Source organism: Pongo pygmaeus, chromosome 1 (genome assembly GCF_028885625.2).
Source record: "Pongo pygmaeus isolate AG05252 chromosome 1, NHGRI_mPonPyg2-v2.0_pri, whole genome shotgun sequence".
In the NCBI taxonomy this organism is placed as follows: Eukaryota; Metazoa; Chordata; class Mammalia; order Primates; family Hominidae; genus Pongo; species Pongo pygmaeus.
In genome coordinates, this window is record NC_072373.2 from 13037657 (window position 1) to 13065191 (window position 27535).

At 42.2% G+C, this 27535-nt stretch overlaps 1 protein-coding gene across 2 annotated transcripts in view; it reads right to left on the reverse strand.

The window, feature by feature from the left end:
- The window catches only part of GPR137B (G protein-coupled receptor 137B), a 73244-nt gene that overhangs the window by 18213 nt on the left and 27496 nt on the right, over positions 1-27535 (reverse strand). For both annotated transcript variants that reach the window (XM_054479628.2, XM_054479637.2), the window contains exons 3-5: positions 18844-19066; positions 17454-17603; positions 13532-13660 (exon numbers count right to left, since the gene is read on the reverse strand). In XM_054479628.2, coding sequence (XP_054335603.1) covers positions 13532-13660; positions 17454-17603; positions 18844-19066 — 502 coding nt within the window. The remainder of the gene's footprint in view (positions 1-13531; positions 13661-17453; positions 17604-18843; positions 19067-27535) is intronic.

The following is a 27535-nucleotide window of genomic DNA, read 5'->3' on the forward strand; positions in this document are numbered from 1 at the left end:
GAGATGCCCCATACCTTACTCCTGCAAGAATGACCATAATTCAGAAATCAAAAAATAACAGATGTTGGCATGGATGTAGTAAAAAAGAACACTTTTATACTGCTGGTGGGAATCCCCCTTACTGGGTATCTACCCAGAGGTAAAGGAGTCATTATACGAAAAAGACACTTGTGCAGGCATGTTTATAGCCACACAATCCACAGTTCCCAAAATACAAAAATATGGAACCAGCCTAAATGCCCATCAGCCAACTAGAGGATAAAGAAAAATGGTATATATATACCATGGAATACTACTCAGCCATAAAAAGGAATGAAATAGCATCCACAACAACCTGGATGGAGCTGGAGACCATTATTCTAAGTGAAATAACTCTCAGGAATGGAAAACCAAATATCATATGTTCTCCCTTATAAGCAAGAGCTGAGCTATGAGGACGCAAAGGGATAAGAGCGATATAATGGACTTGGGGACCTGGGGGAAGGGTGGAAGAGGGTGAGGGATAAAAGACTACACACTGGGTACAGTGTACAATGCTAAGGTAATGGGTGCACGAAAATCTCAGCAGGCACCACTAAACAACTTTTCCATGTGACCAAACACTACCTATTCCCCAAAAACTTTTGAAATTAAGAATAAAATTAAAAAATAATAATAATTCTTGGCCAGGCACAGTGGCTCATGCCTGTAATCCCAGCACTTTGGGAGGCTGAGGCAGGTGGATGACTTGAGGTCAGGAGTTCGAGACCAGCCTGGCCAACATGGTGAAGCCCCAACTATACTAAAAATACAAAAATTAGCTGGGTGTGGTAGCTCATGCCTGTAGTCCCAGCTACTCGGTAGGCTGACGCAGGAGAATCACTTGAACCCAGAAAGCAGAGACTGCAGTGAGCCAAGATCACGCTACTGTACTCCAGCCTGGGCAGGAGAGCAAGACTCCATCTCAAAAATAAATAAAAATAAATGAATTCATGAGCAATATCCTACAAGCACAAGCAACCAAAGCAAAATGGAAAAATAGGATCATATCAAGTTAAAAGCTTTTGCACAGTAAAAGAAACAACAAAGTCGAGACAACCCACAGAATGGGAGAAAATATTTGCAAACTACCCATCTGACAAGGAATTAATAACCAGAATATATAGGAAATTAAAAATGGGCAAAAGATTTGAACAGACATTTCTCAAAAGGCGACATACAAATGGCAAACAGACATATGAAAAAGTCTTCATCAATGATCATCAGAGAAATGCAAATCAAAACTACAGTGAGATATTACCTCACTGCAGTTATAATGGCTTATATCTAAAAGGCAGTAACAAACGCTGGCAAGGATGTGGAGAAAAGGGAACCCTTGAACACTGTTGGCGGGAATGTATATTAGTACAACCACTATGGAGAACAGTTTGGCAGTTCCTCAAAAATAAAAATTGAGCTACCACATGATCCAGCAATCCCACTGCTGGTATCTACCCAAAAGAAGGGAAATCAGGATATTGAAGAAATATCTGCACTCCCGTGTTTGTTGCAGCACTGTTCACAACAGCTAAGCTTTGGAAGCAACCTAAGTGTTCATCAGCAGATGAATGGATAAAGAAAATGTGGAACATATACAGAATGGAGTACCATTCAGCCATAAAAAAGAATGAAATCCAGTAATTTGGAACAACATGGATGAACTGGAGATGATTATGTTAAGTGAAATAAGCCAGACACAGAAAGACAAACACTGCATGTTCTCACTTATTTGTGGGATCTAAACTCAAACAACTGAACTCATGGACACAGAGAGGAGAAGGATGTTTGCCAGAGGCTGGGGGCGGGGGGGCGGAGAGAGTATGGTTAATGGGGAGAAAAAAAAAAAAAAGAATTTGAGTGAATGAATAAGACTTACTATTTGACAGCACTAACAACAGGGTGGACTATACAGTCAATAATAACTGTACATTTTAAAATAAAGAGTGTGATTGTAAAACAAAGGATAAATGCTTGGGATGGAGACACCATTCTCCATGATGTGATTATTTCACACTGCATGCCTGTATCAAAACATCTCATGTACCCCATAAATATACACACCTATTATCCATGTACCCACAAAAAAATTTTTAAAAGGTAGATGATGCCCAAATTAGCCAGAATAAAATAGATAGTTCAATTTGGATATAAATCATGAGAGCAGTCATAACAATGGTGAAATCATTTGGGGAGGATTTCTCATCCCATTTCCATCTCCTGCCTCTATAATCATTTCATCCTGTTTCTGCCCCCAAACTGAGTTTACCTCTCAAAAAATTTCTAATGACTGGTCTCAGGTACACCCTAGAGGTCATTGCCAGTTTTCAATATCACAGCTGCCCTGGGATGACTGTTGGGGTTTGAAAAGCCTTTTCTGCCAGCAGCTTCTAAAAAGTAAAGTTGTCTTTGTCAGGAAAGCCTATTTTAAATAAACAAGATCAGAACTAGATTATATGGCACACCAAATCAGACATATGTTTTGACATCATTGTACTTAACATCAGTGACCTATTTAAAAGTTAATAGAACATGAACAGAGGTGGCCACATGATGGCTATCTAAATGTGAATTCCTGCTTTGCTAAGATTAATTGTAGCCAAACATAAGGAGCAAAGTGGAACTAACACAGGGTGGATTGCCTTAAAATTTACTCTTTTTAATAGTTTAAGAATACCTATGAGCCACATGCAAAAGAATGAAGTTGGATCCTTATCTCATACCATATACAAAAAATAACTCAAAATGTATTAAAGACCAAATGTAAGAACAAAAACCACAAAACTCCTAGAAAAAAATATAGGGGCATGTTTTCAGGGGCAAATACAGATGCTTCTCAAATTATGATGAGGTTACATTCTGATAAACTCATTGTAAGTTGAAAATAAATAAAAAATACACACCATAGAGTATTGGTTGTTGACCCCTATGATCGCATGGCTGACTGAGAGCTGTACCTCACTGCCCTATACATCTTGAGAGATTATCATACCCCATATTGTTAGCCCAGGAAAAGATTAAAAAATTCAAAATTTCAATTATAGTTTCTACTGAATGTGTCCTGCTTTCACACCATCTGTAAAGTTGTGAATTGTTGTAAATCAGGGACCATCAATATAGGATGTGGCAAAGGGTTCTTGGGTATGACACCAGAACACGAGCAACAAAAGATAAATACAGTGGACAAAAGTAAAAGCTTTTGTGCTTCAAAGGCAACCAATCAAGAAAGTGAAAAGACAGCTACAGAATGAGAGAAAATATGTGCAAATCATATACCTGACAAGGGACTTAGAGTATATTTAAAACATATAAAGAACTCTTACAACTCAATAATAAAGACAACCCAGTTTAAAAATGGACAAACGATGTGAATAGACATTTCTCCAAAGAAGATATACAAATGACCACTAAGCACACAAAAAGATCCTCGACAAACTTAGTCATCAAAGAAATATACATCAGAAGCCAAAAGGAGATATCATTTAATACCCGTTAGGATATCTAGAATCAAAAAGTCAGATAACAAGTGCTAGGAGCATGGAGGAATCAGAACCTTCATACACTGCTGCTGAGAATGTAAAATGGGTGCTGTCTCTGTGGAAAATAGTCTGGCAGTTTTTCAGAAAGTGACACTCAGAAATACCATATGACCCAGCAATTCCACTCCTAAGAATATACCCAAGAGAAATGAAAACATATGTTCACACAGAAACTTACACACAAATGTTTATAACAGCCTTATTCATCATAGCCAAATGGTGGAAATGACCCAAATGTCCACTCATATCCACAAATGGTTTCCTTAAATGTGTCCTTTTTATCATTTCAAACTTCTTGATGTGGGTCGTCAAGAAGTTTGAAATGATAGTCCAGGCACAGTGGCTCACACCTGTAATCCCAGCACTTTGGGAGGCCAAGGCAGGTGGATCGCCTGAGTTCAGGAGTTCAAGACCAGCCTGGCCAACATAATGAAACCCCATCTCTACTAAAAATACAAAAATTAGGTGTGGTGGCAGGCACCTGTAATCCCAGCTATTTGGGAGTCTGAGGCAGGAGAATCGCTTGAACCCAGGAGGCAGAGGTTGCAGTGAGCTGAGATCACCCCACTCCACTCCAGCCTCCAGCCTGGGTAGCAGAGCCAGACTCTGTATCCTCCAAAAAAAAAAAAAAAGCTGGAAATGATATATCACCTATTAGATGGCCGAATAGGAACAGCTCCAGTCTGCAGCCCCCAGCGAGATCGACACAGAAGGTGAGTGATTTCTGCATTTCCAACTGAGGTACCTGGTTCTTCTCACCGGGACTGCTTGGACGGTGGGTGCATCTCACGGAGGGCAAGCCGAAGCAGGGTAGGGTGTCGCCTCGACTGAGAAGCGCAAGGAGTCAGGGAATTTTCTCCCCTATCCAAGGGAAGCCGTGAGGGACTGAGCCTGAGGAACTGTGCGCTCTGGTCCAGATACTGCACTTTTCCGACAGTCTTCACAACCCACAGACCAGGAGATTCCCTCTGGTGCCTACCTCTCCAGGGCCTTAGGTTTCAAGCACAAAACTGGGCAGCCATTTGGGCAGACACTGAACTAGCTGCAGGAGGTTTTTTTTTTTTTTTTTTTCCCATACCCCAGTGGCACCTGGAACGCCAGTGAGACAGAACCATTCACTCCCCTGGAAAGGGGGCTGAAGCCAGGGAGCCAAGTAGTCTGGCTCGGCAGGTCCCACCCCCACGGAGCCCAGCAAACTAAGATCCACTGGTTTGAAATTCTCGCTGCCAGCACAGCAGCAGTCTGAGGTCGACCTGGGACGCTCAAGCTTGGTGTGGGGTGGGGCATCCGCCATTGCTGAGGCTTGAGTAGGTGGTTTTACCCTCACAGTGTAAAAGCTGCTGGGAAGTTCGAACTGGGCAGAGCCCATGGCAGCTCAGCAAGGCCACTGTGGCCAGACTGCCAGATTTCTCCTCTCTGGGCAGGGCATCTCTGGAAAAAAGGCAGCAGCCCCAGTCAGGGACTTATAGATAAAACCCCCATCTCCTTGGAACAGAGCACTTGGGGAAAGGGGCAGCTGTGGGCACAGCTTCAGCAGACTTAAATGTGCCTGCCTGATGGCTCTGAAGAGAGAAGGAGATCTCTCAGCACAGTGTTCAGGCTCTGCTAAGGGTCAGACTGCCCCCTTAAGTGGGTCGATGACCCCCATGTATCCTGACTGGGAGATACCTCCCAGTAGGGGCTGACAGACACCTCATACAGAAGAGCTCTGGCTGGCATCTGGCAGGTGCCCCTCTGGGACGAAGCTTCCAGAGGAAAGAACAGGCAGCAATCTTTGCTGTTCTGCAGCCTCCGCTGGTGATACCCAGGCAAACAGGGTCTGGAGTGGAACTCCGGCAGACCTGCAGCAGAGGGGCCTGACTGTTAGAAGGAAAACTAATAAACAGAAAGGAAGAGCATGTCCACTCAGAGACCCCATCCGAAGGTCACCAACATCAAAGACCAAAGGTAGATAAATCCACAAAGATAGGGAGAAACCAACACAAAAAGGCTGAAAATTCCAAAAACCAGAATGCCACTTCTCCTCCAAAGGATCATGACTCCTCGCCAGTAAGGGAACAAAACTGGACAGAGAATGAGTTTGATGAACTGACAGAAGTAGGCTTCAGAAGGCAGGTAATAACAAACTCCTCCAAGCTAAAGAAGCACGTTCTAACCCAATGCAAGGAAGCTAAGAACCTTGAAAAAAGGTTAGATGAATTGCTAAGTAGAATAACCAGTTTAGAGAAGAAAATAAATAACCTGATGGAGCTGAAAAACACAGCGCAAGAACTTCGTGAAGCATACACAAGTATCAAGAGCCAAATCGATCAAGTGGAAAAAAGGATATGAGATTGAAGATCAACTTAATGATACAAAGCGAGAAGACAAGATTAGAGAAAAAAGAATAAAAAGGAATGAACAAAGCCTCCAAGAAATATGGAACTATGTGAAAAGACCAAATCTACGTTTGATTGGTGTACCTGAAAGTGATGGGGAGAATGGAACCAAGTTGGAAAATACTCTTCAGGATATTATCCAGGAGAACTTCTCCAACCTAGCAAGACAGCCAACATTCAAATTCAGGAAATACAGAGACCACCACAAAGATACACCTCGAGAAGAGCAACCCCAAGACACATAACCGTCAGATTCACCAAGGTTGAAATGAAGGAAAAAATGTTAAGGGTATCCAGAGAGAAAGGTCGGGTTACCCACAAAGGGAAGCCCATCAGACTAACAGCAGCTGTCTCTGCAGAAACCCTACAAGCCAAAAGAGAGTGGGGGCCAATATTCAACATTCTTAAAGAAAAGAATTTTCAACCCAGAATTTCATATCCAGCCAAACTAAGCTTCATAAGTAAAGGGGAAATAAAATCTATTATAGACAAGCAAATGCTGAGAGACTTTGTCACCACCAGGCCTGCCTTACAAGAGCTCCTGAAGGAAGCACTAAATATGGAAAGGAACAACCAGTACCAGCCACTGCAAAAGCATACCAAATTGTAAAGCCTGTCAACACTATAAAGAAGCTGCATCAAGAACAAAAAACCAAACACCACATATTCACTCATAGGTGGGAATTGAACAATGAGACACATGGACACAGGAAGGGGAACATCACACTCTGGGAACTGTTATGGGGTGGGGGGAGGGGGGAGGGATAGCTTTAGGAGATATACTTAATGCTAAATGATGAGTTAATGGGTGCAGCACACCAGCATGGCACATGTATACATATGTAACTAACCTGCACATTGTGCACATGTACCCTAAAACTTAAAGTATAATAATAAAATAAAAATAAAATAAAAAATAAAAAAAGAAGCTGCATCAACTAACGGGCAAAATAACCAGCTAACATCATAATGTCAGGATCAAATTCACACATAACAATATTAACCTTAAATGTAAGTGAGCTAAATGCCCCCATTAAAAGACACAGACTGGCAAATTGGATAAAGAGTCAAGACCCATCAGTATACTATATTCAGGAGACCCATCTCACGTGAAAAGACACACATAGGCTCAAAATAAAGGGATGGAGGAATATTTACCAAGCAAATGGAAAGCAAAAAAAAAAAAAAAAGCAGGAGTTGCAATCCTAATCTCTGATAAAACAGACTTTAAACCAACAAAGATCAAAAGAGACGAAGGCCATTACATAATGGTAAAGGGATCAATGCAACAAGAAGAGCTAACTATCCTAAATATATATGCACCCAATACAGGAGCACCCAGATTCATAAAGCAAGTTCTTACAGACCTACAAAGACACTTAGACCCCCACACAACAATATTGGGAGACTTTAACAACCCACTGTCAATATTAGACAGATAAATGAGACATAAAATTAACATGGATATTCAGGGACTTGAACTCAGCTCTAGACCAAGCGGACCTAACAGACATCTACAGAACTCTCCACCCCAAATTAACAGAGTATACACTCTTCGCAGCACCTCATCTCATTTATTTTAAAATTGACCACATAATTGAAAGTAAAACACTCCTCAGCAAATGCAAAAGAACAGAAATCACAACAGTCTCTCAGACCACAGTGCAATCAAATTAGAACTCAGGATTAAGAAACTCACTAAAAACTGCACAACTAATGGAAACTGAACAACCTGCTCCTGAATGACTACTGGGTAAGTAACAAAATTAAGGCAGAAATAAAGATCTTCTTTGAAACCAATGAGAAAAAGACACAATGTACCAGAATCTCTCGGACACATTTAAAGCAGGGTGTAGAGGGAAATTTACAGCACAAAATGCCCACAAGAGAAAGCAGGAAAGATCTAAAATTAACACCCTAACATCAAAATTAAAAGAACTTGGGAAGCAAGAGCAAACAAATTCAAAAGCTAGCAGAAGAAATAACTAAGATCAGAGCAGAGCTGAAGGAGATAAAGACATGAAAAACCCTTCAAAAAAAATCAATGAATCCAGTAGCTGGTTTTTTTGAAAAGATCAACAAAATGGATAAACCGCTAGCCAGACTAATAAGAAAAGAGAGAAGAATCAAATAGACGCAATAAAAAATGATAAAGGGGATATCACCACCGATCCCACAGAAATACAAACTACCATCAAAGAATACTATAAACACGTCTATGCAAATAAACTAGAAGATCTAGAGGAAATAGATAAATTCCTGGACACAGACACCCTCCCAAGTCTAAACCAGGAGAAGTCGAATCCCTGAATAGACCAATAACAAGTTCTGAAATTGAGGCAGTAATTAATAACCTACCAACCAAAAAAAGTCCAGGACCAGAAAGATTCACAGCTGAATTCTATCAGAGGTACAAAGAGGAGCTGGTACCATTCCTTCTGAAACTATTCTAAACAACAGAAAAAGAGGGAATCCTCCCTGACTCATTTTATGAGGCCAGCATCATCCTGATACCAAAACCTGGCAGAGACACAACAAAAAAAAGAAAATTTCAGACCAATATCCCTGATGAACATCAATGCGAAAATCCTCAATAAAATACTGGCAAACCGAATCCAGCAGCACATTAAAAAGCTTATCCACCACGATCAAGTCAGCTTCATATCTGGGATGCAAGGCGACGAACACAAATCAATAAATGTAATCAATCACATAAACAGAACCAATGACAAAAACTACATGATGATCTCAATAGATGCAGAAAAGACCTTCGACAAAATTCAACACCCCTTCATGGTAAAAATTCTCCATAAACTAGGTATTGATGGAATGCATCTCAAAATAATGGCTATTTATGACAAACCCACAGCCAATATCATACTGAATGGGCAAAAACAGGAAGCATTCCCTTTGAAAACCCGCATAAGGCAAGGATACCCTTTTTCACCACTCCTATTCAACATAGTATTGAAAGTTCTGGCCAGGGCAATCAGGCAAGAGAAAGAAATAAAGCACATTCAAATAGGAAAAGAGGAAGTCAATTGTCTTTTTCTGCAGATGACATGATCATATATTTAGAAAACCCCATTGTCTCAGCCCAAAATCTCCTTAAGCTGATAAACAACTTCAGCAGAGTCTCAGGATACAAAATCAATGTGCAAAAATCAGACAAACAGAGAGCCAAATCATGAGTGAATTCCCATTCACAACTGCTACTAAAAGAAGAAAATACCTAGAAATACAAGTTACAAGGGATGTGAAGGACATCTCCAAGGAGTACTACAAGCCACTGCTCAAGGAAATAAGAGAGGACACAAACAAATGGAAAAACATTCCATGCTCATGGATAGGAAAAATCAATATTGTGAAAATGGCCATACTGCCCAAGGTAATTTATAGGTTCAATGCTATCCCCATCAAGCTACCATTGACTTTCTTCACAGAATTGGAAAAAACTACTTTAAACTTCATATGGAACCAAAGAAGAGCCCACATAGCCGAGACAATCCTAAGCAAAAAGAACAAAGCTGGAGGCATCATGCTACCTGATTTCAAATTATGCTACAAGGCTACAGTAACCAAAACAGCATGGTGCTGGTACCAAAACAGATATATAGACCAATGGAACAGAACAGAGGCCTCAGAAATAATACCACACATGTACAACCATCTGATCTTTGACAAACCTGACACAAACAAGCGATGCGGAAAGATTTCCTGTTTAATAAATGGTGTTGGGAAAACTGGGTAGCCATATGCAGAAAACTGAAACTGGACCCCTTCCTTACACCTTATACAAAAGTTAACTCAAGATGGATTAAAGACTTAAACTTAAGACCTAACACCATAAAAATCCTAGAAGAAACCCTAGGCAATACTATTCAGGACACAGGCATGGGCAAAGACTTCATTCCAAAACACCAAAAGCAATGGCAACAAAAGCCAAAATTGACAAATGGGATCTAATTTAATTAAAGAGCTTCTGCACAGCAAAAGAAACTTTCATCAGAGTAAACAGGCAACCTACAGAATGGGAGAAAATTTTTGCAATCTATCCATCTGACAAAGGGCTAATATCCAGAATCTACAAAGAACTTAAACAAATTTACAGGAAAAAAACAACCCCATCAAAAAGTGGGCAAAGGATATGAACAGACACTTCTCAAAAGAAGTGCAGCCAATAAACATGAAAAATATGCTCATCACTGGTCATTACAGAAATGCAAATCAAAACTACAATGAGATACCATCTCACACCAGTTAGAATGGCAATCATTAAAAAGTCAGGAAACAACAGATGCTGGAGAGGACATGGAGAAACAGGAACGCTTTTACACTATTGGTGGTAGTGTAAATTAGTTCAACCATTGTGGAAGACAGTGTGGCAATTCCTCAAGGATCTAGAACTAGAAATACCCTTTGACCCAGCAATGCCACTACTGGGTATATACGCAAAGGATTATAAATCATTCTACTATAAAGACACATGTACATGTACATGTACACGTATGTTTATTGCAGCACTATTCACAATAGCAAAGACTTGGAACCAACCCAAATGTCCATCAATGATAGACTGGATAAAGACAATGTGGCACATATATACCATGGAATACTATGCAGCCATAAAAAGGGATGAGTTAATGTCCTTTGCAGGGACATGGATGAAGCTGGAAACCATCATTCTCAGCAAGCTGACCCAAGAACAGAAAACCAAACACCACATGTTCTCACTCATAAGTGGGAATTGAACAATGAGAACACATGGACACAGGGAGGGGAAAAACACACACTGGGGCCTGTAGGGGGGTGGGGAGGTAGGGGAGGGAGAGCATTAGGAGAAATACCTAATGTAGGTGATGGGTTGATGGGTGCAGCAAACCACCACAGCACATGTATACCTATGTAACAAAACTACACGTTCTGCACATGTACCCCAGAACTTAATAATATATAATTATATATTATTATATATTAAATATATTATTATATATATTATATATTATATATATTATATATATTATATATTATATATAATTATATATTATATATAATTATATATATTATATATTATATAATTATATATAATTATATATTATATAATTATATTATATATAATTATATATTATATATGATATATTATATATTATGTTATATATTATATATTATATATGATATATTATATTATCATATAATATATACTATATATCATACATTATATATCATATATAATATGCAATATATAACATATTATATATTATATATATTATATTATATATATTATTATATAATATATAATATATAGTATAATAAAAGAACAGTGATGTCCATCAGTGGATGAATGGGTAAGCAAAATGTGGTCTATCCATACAATGAAATATTTATTTGGCAATAAAAAGAATTAAGTACAAATATATGTTACAACGTAGATGAATCTTGAAAAACATTCTGCTAAGTGAAAGAAGCCAGTCACAAAAACCCACATGCCATATGATTCCATTCATATGAAAGTCAAGACCAGGGAAATCTATAGACACAGGAGATTATAGTGGCTTATGCCCAGAGATAGGGCAGGGACAGAAAGGAAATGGGGAATGACAGATGATAGTATGAGGTTTCCTTCTGAGATGATGAAAGTGTTCTAAAATTGGCTGTGGTGATGGTTGCACATATGTGAATATCCCCCAAACCACTGAATTACACACATGAAATGGGTGAATTATATAAGTGAGTTACATCTCAATAAAGCTGTTTTTAAAAGAAAAAAAAACAGCCAGGAGTTTGAGACCAGCCTGGGCAACATGGCTCATGCAAGTAATCCCAGCTACATGTGAGACTAAGGCAAGAGAATTGCTTAAGCCCAGGAGGTCAAGGCTGAGGTGAGCTGTGATCGTGCCACTGCACTCCAGCCTGGGTGACAGAGCAAGACCCTGTCTCAAAAAAGAAAAGGATAAGGACAGAGATTCTCAAACTTTACAGTTCATTCAGATCACTTGGATGCTTATTAAAAATGTACATTCCCAGAACCTACCCCAGAGATTCTGGTCTGGGTCTCCAACATGACCTAAGAATCTTTACACCAAGCGCCCTGAGGGATTCTGATACAGATGGTAAAGGGCTGCACTTTGAGTATCTCGTTACCTAGACTCTGAAGTTTGGCTCTAATGATGCCAAGTTTAGAGACCTGTTTGTACCAAATGAATTATGGATACAAATGTTAGATGACATTTTTTAAAAATGCCCCACCTGCAGTGTATTCCTTTAAAGTTGATTGGTATGAGTTATAGATTTCCCCCCAAAAGAGTATTACACTTTTTTCCTATGTAATTACAGAAGTTATAGATAGGACTATTAGGTCATCTATATTAAGAATATAATTTCTTCTCAAAACCTTATGATGCCAGAGAAAGCTACAGTGTAGGACAGGGATTAAAACCATGGACTCAGACGGGTGCGGTGGCTCACACCTTTAATCCCAGCACTTTGGGAGGCCGAGACAGGCGGATCACCTGAGGTCAGGAGTTCGAGACCAGCCTGGCCAACACAGTAAAACCCTGTCTCTACTAAAAATACAAAAATTATCCAGGCATGGTGGCAGGCATCTGTAGTCCCAGCTACTTGGGAGGCTGAGGCAGGAGAATCGCTTAAACCCAGGAGGCAGAGGATGCAGTGAGCTGAGATCGCGCCACTGCACTCCAGCTTGGGCGACAGAGCGAGACTTCATCTCAAAAAAAAAGCAAACGAAAAACAAAAAAACACCATTGACTCTGGAACCAGACTGCTTGGTTTGAAGCCTGGCTCTGTCTCCGACTTCCAAAAACAAGATAAAAAAACAGGTCAGTCATCTGGGTATGAAATAAGAACTGTGAATTATTGGAGGACATTATTCATCTATGCCTTCTTCACCACCCGCTCTTTGCTCACATTGCCCCAAATCCACTCACTGTACTTTTCTATGGGTTTCATAGATCAGTAAGTCAAAAAGCTACCACTAGTTTGTGTGGCTGGAATAATTTACGGAACAAGACTCCCAGGTGGTTTCTCACGCTACTTGGTTTTGCATTTTCTGTCCCGTCCCATAAAGACATTCATATAAAGTTGGTTGAACAGCAATGTGACCAAACTAGGGGAGCAGGTTTAGCATTCCTTACAATATTTCTTATTGCCCTATCCTCCCATTCCCTAGTCACCATCCGGCATACTATTTCCTATGAGTGTTCTCTATTTCCTGTTTCTCTATTCTCTATTTTCCTTTGCTATGAGAAAAGCTTCTATATTTGGTTCACAGCAAGTCCAAGTCTCAAATACTAATGAGGCAATGTTGCATTAAAAGAAATAGTTAATCACTTTCGCCAGGCCTTAAGATGCAACTTATAATAGTTTCATTTTTTTTGTAAAATAAAACTAAGCTGAAAACCATTTTCCCTCAAAAGATAAGGGAAATGAATGTCTCAATAAAATAGTCAAGGAAACTTTTCATACCACCACAAAAGGAAGAGGCCCTCTTCTCTTCTGAGAAGTGAAGAAAAAGTTCTAATTGCAGGTTTCATGATCAGAATTAGGAGACATTTTCTTACAAATATAAAATGGTTTACTTACAAGGTCCTTTGTAGGATTTCTAACTCGGAAGAAATAAACGACTAAGGTGGTAGGTAAGAGTTCCCAAACAAATAACACCACTCCAAATAATACGTATCCAGCATCTCCCAGCTGATTCTTCAAATCTGCCTGTTAGAAACAGAGAGGGGGAGTCACCAGACCAAGGGGAGAGGAAATAAATTTGATTGATTCTTTCTAATGTGAACAGAGAATAATTCTAATACTATAGTACAATTCATTCCCCTATATTTTAGAATGTACTGCAGAATATACTATATTAATACTTCTATTTAAAGTATTAAAATATAGTATAGTACATTCTCCTAAAATATGCACATTGAAATCAGATAATGGTAATGGTCTAGACCTCAGATAGGGATTATTTAAACCATATGGGATAAATTATTATCTTCTTCTTCAAAATATTCAAAGACAGAAACTTCTAACCTCTGATGTTTTAATACCTCATGCCCCCAAAACTCTTAAGTCCAAATTAACACTCTCACTTAAATCTAAGCTGATTTTCTTCAACAATTGAATAGTGAGAAGGTTATGTTGCCTCCTCCTAAATTCTTGAGAGCAGCATATAACTATTATCCCTTAGTCTTATCCCTAGGATAAAGAGGTCAACTTTCAAACGTTTCTTCACATAAACCATATCCTGTTGTTTACCCTTTAAAGCATACTGTAGGCTAGCTTGTCTAGAAAAACAATCCACAGAGCCTAAGCTGTTTGGTATGAGGCCCAGTGAGATGGCCAGAGAGTTTGGTGGAGCAGTGTTCTCTCTTCAGAACAGACAGAAGGTTCGTGAGTAAAGTGCATGGTTGGGTTTGGGCAACCATATCAGAAAGGCCATTGTTTCAAAGAAAGAATGTACCTTAAAAGGCCCAAACACCTAAACTTAACCCTTTTGCCTTCTCTATAACATCATACTTAAAGCATGCTGACCAAAACTACTCATGCTTCTTTCAGAAAGATCACTCTCCTACTTCCTCTATATCACATCTCAATCATGTGTTCTTTTTTGATTCTGCACAAATAAGGTATTCAACTGTGGTCATTTGTTTTGCTTGCTCCTAGATTATTTTGGTGGCAACACACATCTAGATAACCAAAAATATCCCATAAAAATAGAAGAATTTTAAAGACTGTCATATTTTAAATCCACTGCAATTATAAATTTTATATATTTTTGTTTGTTTGTTTGAGACAGGATCTTGCTGTGTCACCCAGGATGGAGTGCAGTGGTGTGATCACAGCTCACTGCAGCCTTCAGCTCCTGGGCTCAAGTGATCCTTCCAGGCAGCTAGGACTACAGGTGTGCACCAACATGCCTGGCTAATTTTTTAATTTTAATTTTTTATTTTTTGTAGAGATGAGGTCTTGCTATGTTGCCAGGGCTGGTCTCAAACTTCTGGCCTCAAGTGATCCTCCCAAAATGCTGGGATTATGGGCCACTGCACCCACCCATAAATTTTTTTTGTTGTTTTTAAGTGAAAGCAAGATTAGGAAAGTAAAGAAAGAATGGCTACTCCTCCATATATAGAATTTATAGGCAGAGCACCCATGCATTCTTAATTGAAAGAAAAACTGAAGTAATTTTGTTAAAACCAAATCTTTGTTATTTAATGGATACAGAGTTTCAGTTTAGGAAGATGAAAAAATTCTAGAGATGGATGGTGATGATGGCTGCACAACACTGAATGTACTTAATGCCAGTGAACTGTACACTTAAAAATGGTTAAAATAGGGCCAGCCAATGGTGGCTCATGCCTATAATCTCAGCACTTTGGGAGGCTGAGGTGGGCGGATCATGAGGTCAGGAGTTCAAGACCAGCCTGGCCAATATGGTGAAACCCCGTCTCTACTAAAAATACAAAAAAATTAGCCGGCATGGTGGCGCTTGCCTGTATTCCCAGCTACTCAGGAGGCTGAGGCAGAAGAATCGCTTGAACCCGGGAGGTGGAGGTTGCAGTGAGCCGAGATTGTGCCGCTGCACTCCAGCCTGGTGACAGAGACAGACTCCGTCTCAAAAAAAAAAAAAAAAGGTTAAAATAGCAAATATTACATATATTTTACTACAATACAAAATCAAATCCTTTGTGTATTATGATTGTCTCTAATTAATCATTGTTTAAAGTTTAGATTTTCATATACTTGATTTCCTCAAAATAGTGTACACCCTTAGCAGTGCCTTGCCCAGCTTTCTGCCATCCTGTGTTTGTGGTGTTGGTTTGGGTTGAGATGTGGTTTTAATCCTTTCTAATTATAACACAATTTTACTTTGTCCTCACAGGTTTAGCTTATCATGATCATTTTATTCTTCCACTGTCTAAATCCAGCTCAGGGTTTGAGCACTATTGAGATGTTAGAAGATTTATAGATGGTTAGGTATTCAATACTTTTCCAAGAAAAGCTAAGGAACCTTTGCAAATCAATCTAATAAATGTATAATAGAGAAGTTACATTTCTTTATTGTTAATGGCTAATCTGTGTGTCTCTTTTCCTTAGTGGACCATAAAGCTCCCAAAGGGCAGGGAATGAATCAGTTTGGTTTTGTATCCCTGGCACTTTGCACAGTGCCCAAGATAAGGAAAAAAAATGCTGTTTGTCAAATGAGTGAATGGTGGTTCATTCTCATTGTTGTTTTGAGTTTTTGTGAGCATGGATGGCAGATGACATTTCACTACCTTTGTACATTTGCTTTATGACTTGTAACTTATAGATTTATAGAATGTATTTTTAAAAAGAGTATCATATTGCGACAACTAGTGCCAATTATTAAAACTTTTATAAAACTTTAATATCCTCACTTTTGTCTCGATTTTCTCAAATGCTGTGTACATGCTCCATTAAAAAAACATTCACTCCGAGGATGATGATGACAAAAAAACAAAAACATTCTCATAACTTCATAGTCCTATGTATTTTCTAAAATCTGAATACAATTTGCTTAATATTTGCAAATGTCACCCTTTAATAATATCATCTTACATTTATATGGAAGCACGTTTAAAAAATTAAGTACTGGCTGGCACGGTGGCTTACGCCTGTAATCCTAGCACTTTGGGAGGCCGAGGTGGGTGGATCACCCGAGGCAGGAGTTTGAAACGAGCCTGGCCAACATGGTGAAACTCCATCTCTACTAAAAATACAAAAAATTAGCCAGGTATGGTAGTGGGTGCCTGTTATCCCAGCTACTCTGGAGGCTGAGGCAGGAGAATTGCTCGAACCTGGGAGGCAGGTCGCGCCATTGCACTCCAGCCTGGGCAACAAGAGCGAAACTCCGTCTCAAAAAAAAAAAAAAAATTAAGTACTGCTTAATAAAAGCCCTAAGAGGGAGAATGGAGTGAAAAGTATGTGTGTACACATGTATGTGGATACATACACACATATATGTAATCTCCTGGTTTTCTCAAAAGACATGTGAAAGGGAACAAGGCAGGTGCTGTGATCCCATCTGACAGATGAGTTCAGATGCCACACAGGGAAGTGACCTCTCATGGTCACTCAGTCATTCACCAGCAAAAACAAGGAGCGTGTACTTCTCTGCCATGTGAACCACTGACATGCAAATACAGTCGGCCCTCCATATCAGCGGGTTCCACATCTGAAGACTCAACCATCCACAGATCAAAAATATTTGAAAATAAAAAATACTAATAACAATTAAAAATAGAAATTTTCAAACAATGTAGTATAACAACTGTTTACATAGCATTTGTGTTGTATTTGGTATTGTAAGTCATCTAGAGATTAAAGTATACAGAAGGATGTGTGTAGGTTATATGCAGATACTACACCATTTTATATCAGGGACTTGAGCATCCAGATTTTGGTACTTTCTGGGGTCCTGGAACCAATGCCTCGAGGATACCAAGGGTCCCTGGTCAGGTGACACCCCCTCAGCGCCCCCACTGACCTGGTCTGATACATTGTACCAGTCGTAATCAAAGGAATGGACGCTCTTGTTCTGAGAAAATGACAGGATGAACAGGTTGTAGCAGGCCCGAGAGGTGTAAAGCAGTATCACGGTGACACCGATGGCAGTCACTTGACACACGGAGGAGCCCTGGAAAAGAGGGAGAAGGAGGTATGGACCACTTCAGGTCCAAGACACCAGCCCCTTCCCCAGCCCCCGCCTGGTATCACTCTGGTAAAGCCCTTTGGGATCTCAGGGCACTGTGGTCTCGTTGGGTCTTCCATCAGAGTCCTTTTCACACTCTTTCTTCCTACAATTTCAAGTGTCTTCATATGGACCCTGGGACTTGGTTTGGAGATGCCTTTAACGGGGTTAAAATATGCACCATTTTCCCGTGGCCTAGAGTGTACGAGCAAGAAAGTCAGATGGCTTATTTGCTAAATCTCTAATGGCCACTGCTCAGCTCCAAGAGGATCTTCTTGGCTTCTACACGCAGCAGGTGGGCCCGGGCCAGGGCCTCTGGCTCAAGGAGGCAAGTAAACAATCTCAGAGGGACAACAGCTGGGGCAGAGCTCAGGACAGCTCTGTCCAGAGTCTCTGAGGCCGGGAATACAGGAGCCCTAATGTGACTTTGGGCTTGGAATTACCTGGAAATCAGTGATTTGTGCCCCACGTTATGAAGCTATCAATTTCCAAAGACAGTTAAAAGACCCCTGGCTCAAAATGGTTAACATGACCAAAAAACTAAAACTGACTTTTGAGTACGGTATTAGACAGTCGTTAACTAAATCTAAGATATTATTTTCTTTTGCCAGTAGTGCTTTGTTAGCTTGTGTGCCATAGGGGTGAGCTCAGTGGTATTCTGACAACCTATGATTCAACCCCTCCTATTAAAAACCACAGTTCTGTTGTTAAAAGCCTTGAGTAGTCCGGGGACGGTGGCTCACACCTGTAATCCCAGCACTTTGGGAGGCCGAGGCGGGCGGATCACGAGGTCAGGAGATCGAGACCATCCTGGCTAACACGGTGAAACCCCGTCTCTACTAAAAAAAAATACAAAAAATTAGCCGGGCGTGGTGGTGGGCGCCTGTAGTCCCAGCTACTCAGGAAGCTGAGACAGGAGAATGGCGTGAACCTGGGAGGCGGAGCTTGCAGTGAGCCGAGATCACCCCACCGCACTCCACTCCAGACTGGGAGATAGAGCGAGACTCCATCTCAAAAAAAAAAAAAAAAAAAAAAAAGCCTTGAGTAGCCCCTGTGTGGGAGACAATAAAACAGAGAAAGTCAAGGCAAAATCAAGTCTAAAATTCATCAAAATGTACTTTTGCAAACCAGGAACTCTTTTTAGAACACGTTTCATGGGAGGGATCTTGACCGCATTTCCACCTACCTTGGACTCCAAGTAAATGTTGGCTAAGGACATCTTAGAGATTTTGTAGAGACAGATGGAGAGAGAGACGGCACACAGCACGAACAGCGTGTCATTAATGGCCACTCGCACGGAGACGATAACCTTCCTCTCCCAATTTCCCGTCTTTACCAGCACAGCACAGGTTAAATTCACCAACAGGAAAACAAGGCTGATGAACAGGGAGGCCAGGTAGAGGGGCAACCTGGAAGGCATGAGAGCAACTTGTCAGCTGCACATCCCAGGTCAGTCTAGAAGGAAACTGAGATGTGTTTTGGTGAACTGCTAGAAGCAGACACACCAAAGGTGACATTTAAGAGCTTGGACTTTGGCAAGAGACGTTCCCAGATTCAAATTACAAACTGACCCCAAATTGTGCCTCTGGATGGTCCTTTACCTCTCTGAACCCCACTTTCCCTATCTGTGGGATGTTGTGAGGACTGAGAGCTCACACACGTTGGCTGGCGTGGACACTCGCTGGGCGCTCCCTACTCACAGCAAAGAGTGGAGAGCACAGCTCGGGATGGGGTTTTACAGGCATTCTGACAACTCCACATTGCTAGAATTAACTGAGACAAAATGCAACCTCTTTGAGCCTTGGTTCCATCACTTGAAAATAAGACTACGTAATACCTACCTTATGTGTAGGTCTTTTGTGGGGATTAGGTCAGATAATGAATTTGTATAATGCATTTTTACCCCCAAAACTCATTACTGACGTGGAGTCCAGAGAGCACTCACTAATGTGATTAAAAATCTGCCACAGGCCGGGTGCAGTGGCTCACGCCTGTAATCCCAGTACTTTGGGAGGCCAAGGCAGGTGGATTGCTTGAGGTCAGGAGTTCAAGACCAGCCTGGCCAACATGGTGAAACCCCGTCTCTACTAAAGATACAAAAATTAGCTGGGTGTGGTGGCACACACTTGTAATCCCAGCTACTCGGGAGGCTGAGGCAGGAGAATCACTTGAACCGGGAGGTGGAGGTTGCAGTGAGCCGAGATTGCGCCACTGCACTCTAGCCTGAGTGATAGAGCAAGACTCAGTCTCAAAAAAACAAAACAAAACAAGAAAAACACTGCCACAGCAACTGCCCAAGAATCAACAGATGCAGAACTCTACTTCACTGGCCATTTTTAACCTGTAGTTTCTCAGAGCTACACACTTCCTAAGTGACCTGTGTAAAATCTATGGAAAGACCTGGACATGGAAACTGGGATTCCAGTCCCAGCTCTAGACATGCCACTGATAGTAAGTCAATGGGTAGGGAGAGGGAGGGGTGAGAGAGAGAAAGAGGCAGACAGAGAAAAAGAGACAGAGAGGGGCAGGCGGTATGGGCCAAAGAGACCTTGGTTCCAGCCCACCCAGGTCCATGCCCAGCTACAGTTTTATTTCCTGCCCTCAGATTCCAGTGTCATATAACAACCCCCCACTTACTCAGGCTAATCTGAATGGCATTTTATGTCTTGTAATTATTAATTCACTACCCAATGGCAAAATCTCTCACATAACTTTCAGAACTCAGTTCTACCAAAGAACTTTGTCTGCCCGGCTCCTGCTCATCCTCTAGATCTTAGCTCAAACAGCACTGCAGCAAACACACCCCTGACCCTCCCTGTACCTCTTCACATGCACGCACACCATGGGTACACAGGCAGTCAGGTTTCTCTGACATCTGCTCTCCTGGTCCCCTGTATTTTAACTTCACAGACTTATCACAGTTTATAACAAAACAGATGGGCGACCATCTGATCAATGCCTGCGTCTCCCTTGACAGAAAGTCCCGTGGAAAATGAGACTCTCCATTTCCACTCTCTCCATCCACACTGTAGGTGGCAGGGTCTCCATGAAGAAGGTTTAAGGGGGAGGGAGGGAAGAAGGAAGGAGTCAGTCCAAAAAGCATGACATCAGCTATCAAGGGCTGCCCTTTTATTTCCTATGAATGCTCTAAGCACAGCAGCTGCTAGGTCTTCCCCTGGCTAGTGGGGAAACAACCCGACATAGGGGAATTAACTTTCTGGGAAGGTGGAAAGGACTGCAGGCTTCTCCCTGCACAGCCCTGTGCCGGGGGCTGGCTGCTCATCAGGCCCGTGCTGAGAGAGTGGGATGAAGATGAAGTGGCCTGGGCCCCCAAGCAGCTCAGGGGGCAGGAAGGTGCCACAGTAAGGAACGTGTGTGCCCTGGAGGAGGGACAAAGTACTTGCATCGGAGAGATGAGCGAGTCGGACATGCAGGAGGGGAGCCGCCACCCCAGCATGGCTGCAGTGGGATGGGAACAGTGCCCCCTGCCCCCCAAGAGCTGTGTGACGACAGAGAGCACTGTGAAGTCTTAGGGATTTGACCTCATGTGTCATGATGCACTCAGAGCTTTTCAAACAGAAACGTTAATGATTTGCCATGGACAGATTCTTTTCTAGGCCCTGATCGCTGAGCAAGGCCCCTCACTCTCTCATGTCACAGGCCCTGCTGTTCCCTCCACACCTCCAACCTCTTCCCCACCAGATTGTGGGCATGAGAGGGGCAGCCCCACCCTCCCACATCCCCAGCCTCAAAATGCCATGCCGGACTCCCGCTAAGTGCATATCCTTCAATTCTAGGACACACTCTTTGCTTCATGTTTTCGTGTCTCCACAGTCAGGATCATCTTGCACTATGGAACACTGTGCATTCAGCGTGGGAGTGTTTTCCTGGAACCTGTTGTAAAGCCCTTGGTGTAGGAGGTCAGAATCAGGAAACTGAAATTTGCATGCAACCTTGAGCCAGTCACCCAACCAAGCAAGCCCCGCTGCTTCCTCGTGTCTAGAGCTGGAGGTGGTTCCGTGTCAGTCTCTTGGGGTCATGGAGTGGGGCCAGGGAAATAATGCCTGTGGAGCTTTGAGGGCAGCACCTGGCTTACAGGGAGGTGTTACGGTTTTCGTGTGCTCTGCCCCATGTTCTCACAGTGATGGGGGAATCAGGGGAGGGGGGTATGGGCCAAAGGACCTGTGGAGAGAGACAAAGGCAGGGCCACTTGGGAGTTACCAAAAATCTGTATTCCAGATTCTCAAAAGCCCTGCTTTTATTGTTTTATCCACCGTGCTTTTGTGAAGAGCACTAGATGGAAACATCCAGAACCGACGTGTACACACATTCCACGCAGCAGCCCCTGGGGAACGCACTGTCTGGCCACTTACGTTTTCCAGATGATTCCTCGTGGGTGCTGTTTGAAATACAGCTGACCCTTGAGCAATACAGGTTTGAACTGTGCAGGGCCACTTATGTATGGATGTCCCTCCACTGCCACCCTTGACACAGCAAGACCTTCCTCTCCCTCCTCCTCCTCCACTTACTCAGCATGAACACAATGAGGATGAAGACCTTGATGATCACCCACTTCCACTTAATAAGTAGAAAATTTGTTATCTCTTATGATTTTCTGTATTTTTTAAGAGACAGCATCTCTCTGTGTCACCCAGGTTGGAATGCAGTGGCACAATCATGGCTCACTGCAGCCTCAAACTCCTGGCCTCAAGTGATCCTTCCGTCTCAGCCTCCCAAAGTGCTGGGATTACAGCTGTGAGCCACCACACCTGGCCTACACTGTTCCTCAGAGAGTATGCTTGTTTCTGTAGCTTCAGTCATGACTTTTGTACAACTGACTTCAAACATCTTTTGTCTCAAGCCATGCCTCTGATCTGAGTTCCGGACTCATTTCCCTAACAGCCTGCCATTCGGAGGCCCTGCCCCCTCAAGCCAGCATGTCCCAATTCCCAATGTCCTTTTTTTTTTGAGTTGGGGTCTTGCTGTGTCACCCAGGCTGGAGTGCAGTGATGCAATCCTAGCTCACTGCAGCCTTGAACTCCTGGGCTCAAGCGATTCTCCCACTTCAGCCTCTTGAGTAGCTAGAACTACAAGCGCGTGCCACCGCACCCCGCCCCAGTGTCCCTCTTCTAACACGCCTCTAAGTGTTCCTATTTCTGTTAAAGGTGCCATAGCTTTTCATAGACTCTAACTGTAATGTTCTTCTTTGATTCCATCCACCCCCTATATAATCCATTGTCAAGGTCAGTAGATTCTTCATTCCCACTCTATCCACGCCTCCTGTGCCAGCCTCACACAGTCTCATGCCTCTGACCAGAACTAATGTAGTTTCCTAATTCACCTTTGCCCTAAAGCCCCACCCCGCATCTTCTAGAACCCAGCACTCAAGAGGCAGCTCAATCTATGGACAGGCTACATGCTAATCAAGCTGGTCGATTCCATGTTTTAAACATGTCCAGGTGTCTCCACCTCCTGTCTTTCCACAAGCTGATTTTTCTGCCTGGAACCTTCCTCCTTCTTGATTTTTGTCTATCAAATCCTATTCTCAGAGCCTTTAGGAGGCTTTGTTTAGTCTACTAAACAAAAGCCTGTTATTATCTTAGGAAAGGAGGCTGTGTTGGGAGATTTGAAACAATATGGAAAAAATATGTGTGACCTAACATCAAGCTAAAAAGTCAGGATGCAAAATTGGAAATGCAATATAGATATCAACTTTGTCTTGGGAAATCTATATAAAACCCTACAATGGAATACATCATTGTATTTCCTTAGGGCTGGGGGGGGGGTGGTTTATGTTGGGAGGAGGGAAAGTTCAGTGGACTTGCTTGCTTTCTTTCCACATGTCTATCTTTTTCTATTGTATAATTTTTTTCCTGATATGCTTGTTATCACCTTTATAATGCAAAACCATCTTGCAAAACAAGTTTTTTTTTTCCCCTCTATGCCTGCAGCTGTGGTAGAAAGGGAGCAATCTGGAGGTGTGGTGAGAGAGTTTTCAAAGGGGGCCAGAATAAACTGTATCAAAAAAGTATGTTTCCACAGAAACAGAGTTTTGTACACTGCCCCCAAAACTACTTCTTTTTAACCTAAACCATAGGGCCAGGATAAATAGTTCATCCTGGCATGATGACAGAAATGACCCAAAGAAATAAAACAATCAGTGTGACCCAGCATCTGGGAAGACCACTTTGTTTGTGGGACCAGAAGGATCAGTGCTGCTGGTCAGCAAATGCAGGGATGAGGTGAGTCTTCAAGGCAGCCAACACAACAGTGCCTGGCCACCTCCTACTGTGAGGGGACAGAAACAAGGCGTAAAGCATTGTTTAAATTTATCTCCCAATACCATCAATTCCTTCCTTCCTTTCTTCCCTCCCTCCTTCCTTCCTCTCTCTTTCTCTCTCTTTCCCTCCCTTTCTTTCTCTCTTTCCCTTCCTTCCTTTCTTCCTTTCTCTCTCTCTCTTTCCCTCCCTCCCTCCCTTTCATCCCTTTCTTTCTTCTCTTTTTTTTGAGACAGGGTCTTGCTCTGTCACCCAGGCTGGAGAGCAGTAGTGCAATCACAGCTCACTGCAGCTTCAACCTCCTAGGCTCAAGCGAGTCTCTCACCTCGGCATTCCGAGTAGCTGGGAATACAGGCGCACACCACCACGCCCAGCTGATTTTTTTATTTTGTAGAGATGAGATCTTGCTCTGTTGTCAACGGCTGGTCTTGAACTCCTGGGCTCAAGTGATGCTCCCACCTCAGCCTCCCAAAGCGCTGGGATTACAAACATGAGCCACTGCTTTTTCACTTAAAGAAAGGGAAAAGCATGCCAGGCGTGGTGGCGTGTACCTGTAATCCCAGCACTCTGGGAGGCTGAGGCGGGAGAGTCGCTTGAGTCCAGGAATTCAAGACCAGCCTGGGCAACATAGCAAGACCCTGTCTCTACAAAAAAAAATTTTTTTTTTAATTAGCTGGATGTGGTGACATGCACCTGTATTCCCAGCTACTCCGGAAGCAGAGGCAGGAGGATCGCTTGAGCCCAGGAGATTAAAGCTATAGTGAGCTATGATTGCACCACCGCCACTGCACTCCAGCCTGGGTGAGACCTTGTCTCTTTTAAAAAAAAAAAAAAAAAAAAAGGAAAACCTGGCTCACTATATTTTTTACTTATTTAAAAAAATCACAAAGCTAGAGGGCAAACAGTTGGAAATGTTTAAAATCAACATGCTCTTGAGCACTCCCATGCCAAATGTTCACATTTCTTAAACCAAATAAATTAAAATACATAGACTGAGAAAGAGAAGGCCTGAATCAAATTGCCTTCCATTCCAGCAAAACTCTGAGCTAGCAGATGTGGGAGGGTAGAGGTGGTTTTACGTGAAAAATAAAGTGATTCTTGGCTGAGTTGAATATAAATTATCTTCAAAACCAGTGAATTACTACAGGAATAGATTGGAGTGGAAAGTTTCAACGAGTTCTAGACTAATGGCTCATGTTTTATTTCAAGTGAGTTATGATTGAATGAGGGAAGCCAATCTATTTAGAAGCCAACATACCAAGGCATCTCAAGGGAGAGACTGTGGCGTGAAATGTCTCTAGCGGCATCTGGTTTAAGAGAACTGAGGAATTCTATAGATTAGGCTAAGGATGTGCCTACACAGGAATACCTCCCAGTATTTCTTTATATTTGGCAACAAAATCACTAGGACTGGGTTAACAGGCATGTCCCATTGAAACCTCACCCTCCTGTTTCAAGGAACTCTCCAACCTCACTGGCCTAAACATCTCACTTTTTTTTTTTTTTTTTTGAGATGGAGTTTTTGTTCTTGTTGCCCAGGCTGGAGCACAATGGCGCAATCTCGGCTCACTGCAACCTCAACCTCCTGGGTTCAAGTGATTCTCCTGCCTCAGCCTCCCAAGTAGCTGGGATTACAGGCATGCGCCATCATGCCTGGCTAATTTTTGTATTTTTAGTAGAGATGGGGTTTCACCATGTTGGCCAGGATGGTCTCGAACTCCTGATCTCAGGTGATCTGCCTGCCTCGGCCTCCCAAAGTGCTGGGATTACAGGCATGAGCCACCGCGCCCAGTCCCAAACATCCCACTTTTAACATCTGGATCCAAATATATTCCTCCCCATCTTCTCCCTTCATTTCTGCGAATCCCTTCCCAATAAAATGCAGCCATACGTGTCAGCATAGCCTGTCTTCGAGGTATACTTTGGCTCAAGGATCAAGTGAGGACTGCCCCACGCACAAATCTTCTCACCCGAAGACCCCAGTCCCCGTGCTCAGAGGTTGAAAGCTTTTTAAACAATTTCCTTTCTGACCAGTGCTTTCGTATTCCACATCTAGAAGACATCTAATTACCCCAGCCTCAACTGCTTCCAAGATAAAATCAGTTCCACGGTCCGATCAGACAGAACGTTCTCCTCCCGTGCCCATCTTCATTCATGCTTTGACCTACATTTCTGGTTGGGGGGATGCAGGACAAAGACTACAGATGCAGAGGAGAGGCTACTATCTTGTTACTGGAGAAGAGAGGGAACTGTCTACTTGTACTTTATACAGGTTGAACATCCCTAACCCAAAAATTCAAAATCCGAAATGCTCCAAAATCTGAAACTTTTTGAGCATCAATCAACATGATGCCACAAATGGAGAATTCCACACCTGACTTCATGTGATGGACTGCAGTCAAAACACAGTTACAACTGTTTTATGCTGAGTTATTAAAAATGTTGTATAAAAGTGCCTTCAGGATATGTGTATAAGGTGTATCTGAAACATAAATACATTTCGTGTTAGATTTGTGTCCCATCCAATCCCCCCATCTCTCATTAGGTATACAAAAATATTTCTTTTTCCTTTTTTTTTTTTTTGAGACGGAGTCGCTGTGTTGCCCAGGCTGGAGTGCAGTGGCATGATCTCCACACACTGCAACCTCCACCCTTTAGGCTTAAGCGATTCTCCCATTTCAGCCTCCTGAGTAGCTGGGATTACAGGCGCCTGCCACCACACCCAGCTAATTTTTGTATTTTTAGTAGAAACGGGGTTTCACCATGTTGGCCAGACTGGTCTCAAACTCCTGACCTCAAATGATCCACCTGCTTCGGCCTCCCAAAGTGCTGGGATTACAGGAGTAAGCCACTGTGCCCGGCCTGTATATGCAAATATTTCAAAATCCAAAAAAATCTGAAATCTGAAATATTTTTGGTCTCAAGCATTTCAGATTAGGGACACTCAACCTGTACTTTAAATTGCTCTCCTTGGGACCAACATCATCTCACAGCGGACGCTGAAGTTCCACCTGAGCCTGGTAGAGACGTGAACTGAACCACGTACAAAGCAGTGAAGGGAGACAGCAAGATCCGGTAAAAAACAAAACAAAGCCCGGGACGGTGAGTCTTGGGACTTGTATCTTGGCCCAGGCACCTTCACAGAACTTTCTGAACTTGAGAGAAACTTTCTGAACTGGTTTCCTTGGATATAAACTCGGGATTAAACTATTACACCTTCAGAATTTTAAGTAAAAAGTCTTTACATATTTTTAGATGATATATATTTAAATAAAATATGTATACGATTTAACATATTTTTAAAAATGACAAAATAACTTTTCATTTTGACCCAAGGAGGCAATGGCCAGAGTCACCTTTTCAGAAATGTTTGCCGTTGGCAGTGGAGTTCTCCTGGGCAGAGATGCCAGAACCCCTGGACTCACGCTGCACCCCCTCGCCTCTTCCAGAGGCCTGTTCTCCTCCCCCAACCCCAGTCAAACCTGACCATTCTTTTTTTTTTTTTTTTTTTTTTTTTTTTGAGATGGATTCTCACTCTGCTGCTCAGGCTGGAGCACAGTGGTGCAATCTTGGCTCACTGCAACCTCTGCTTCCTGAGCT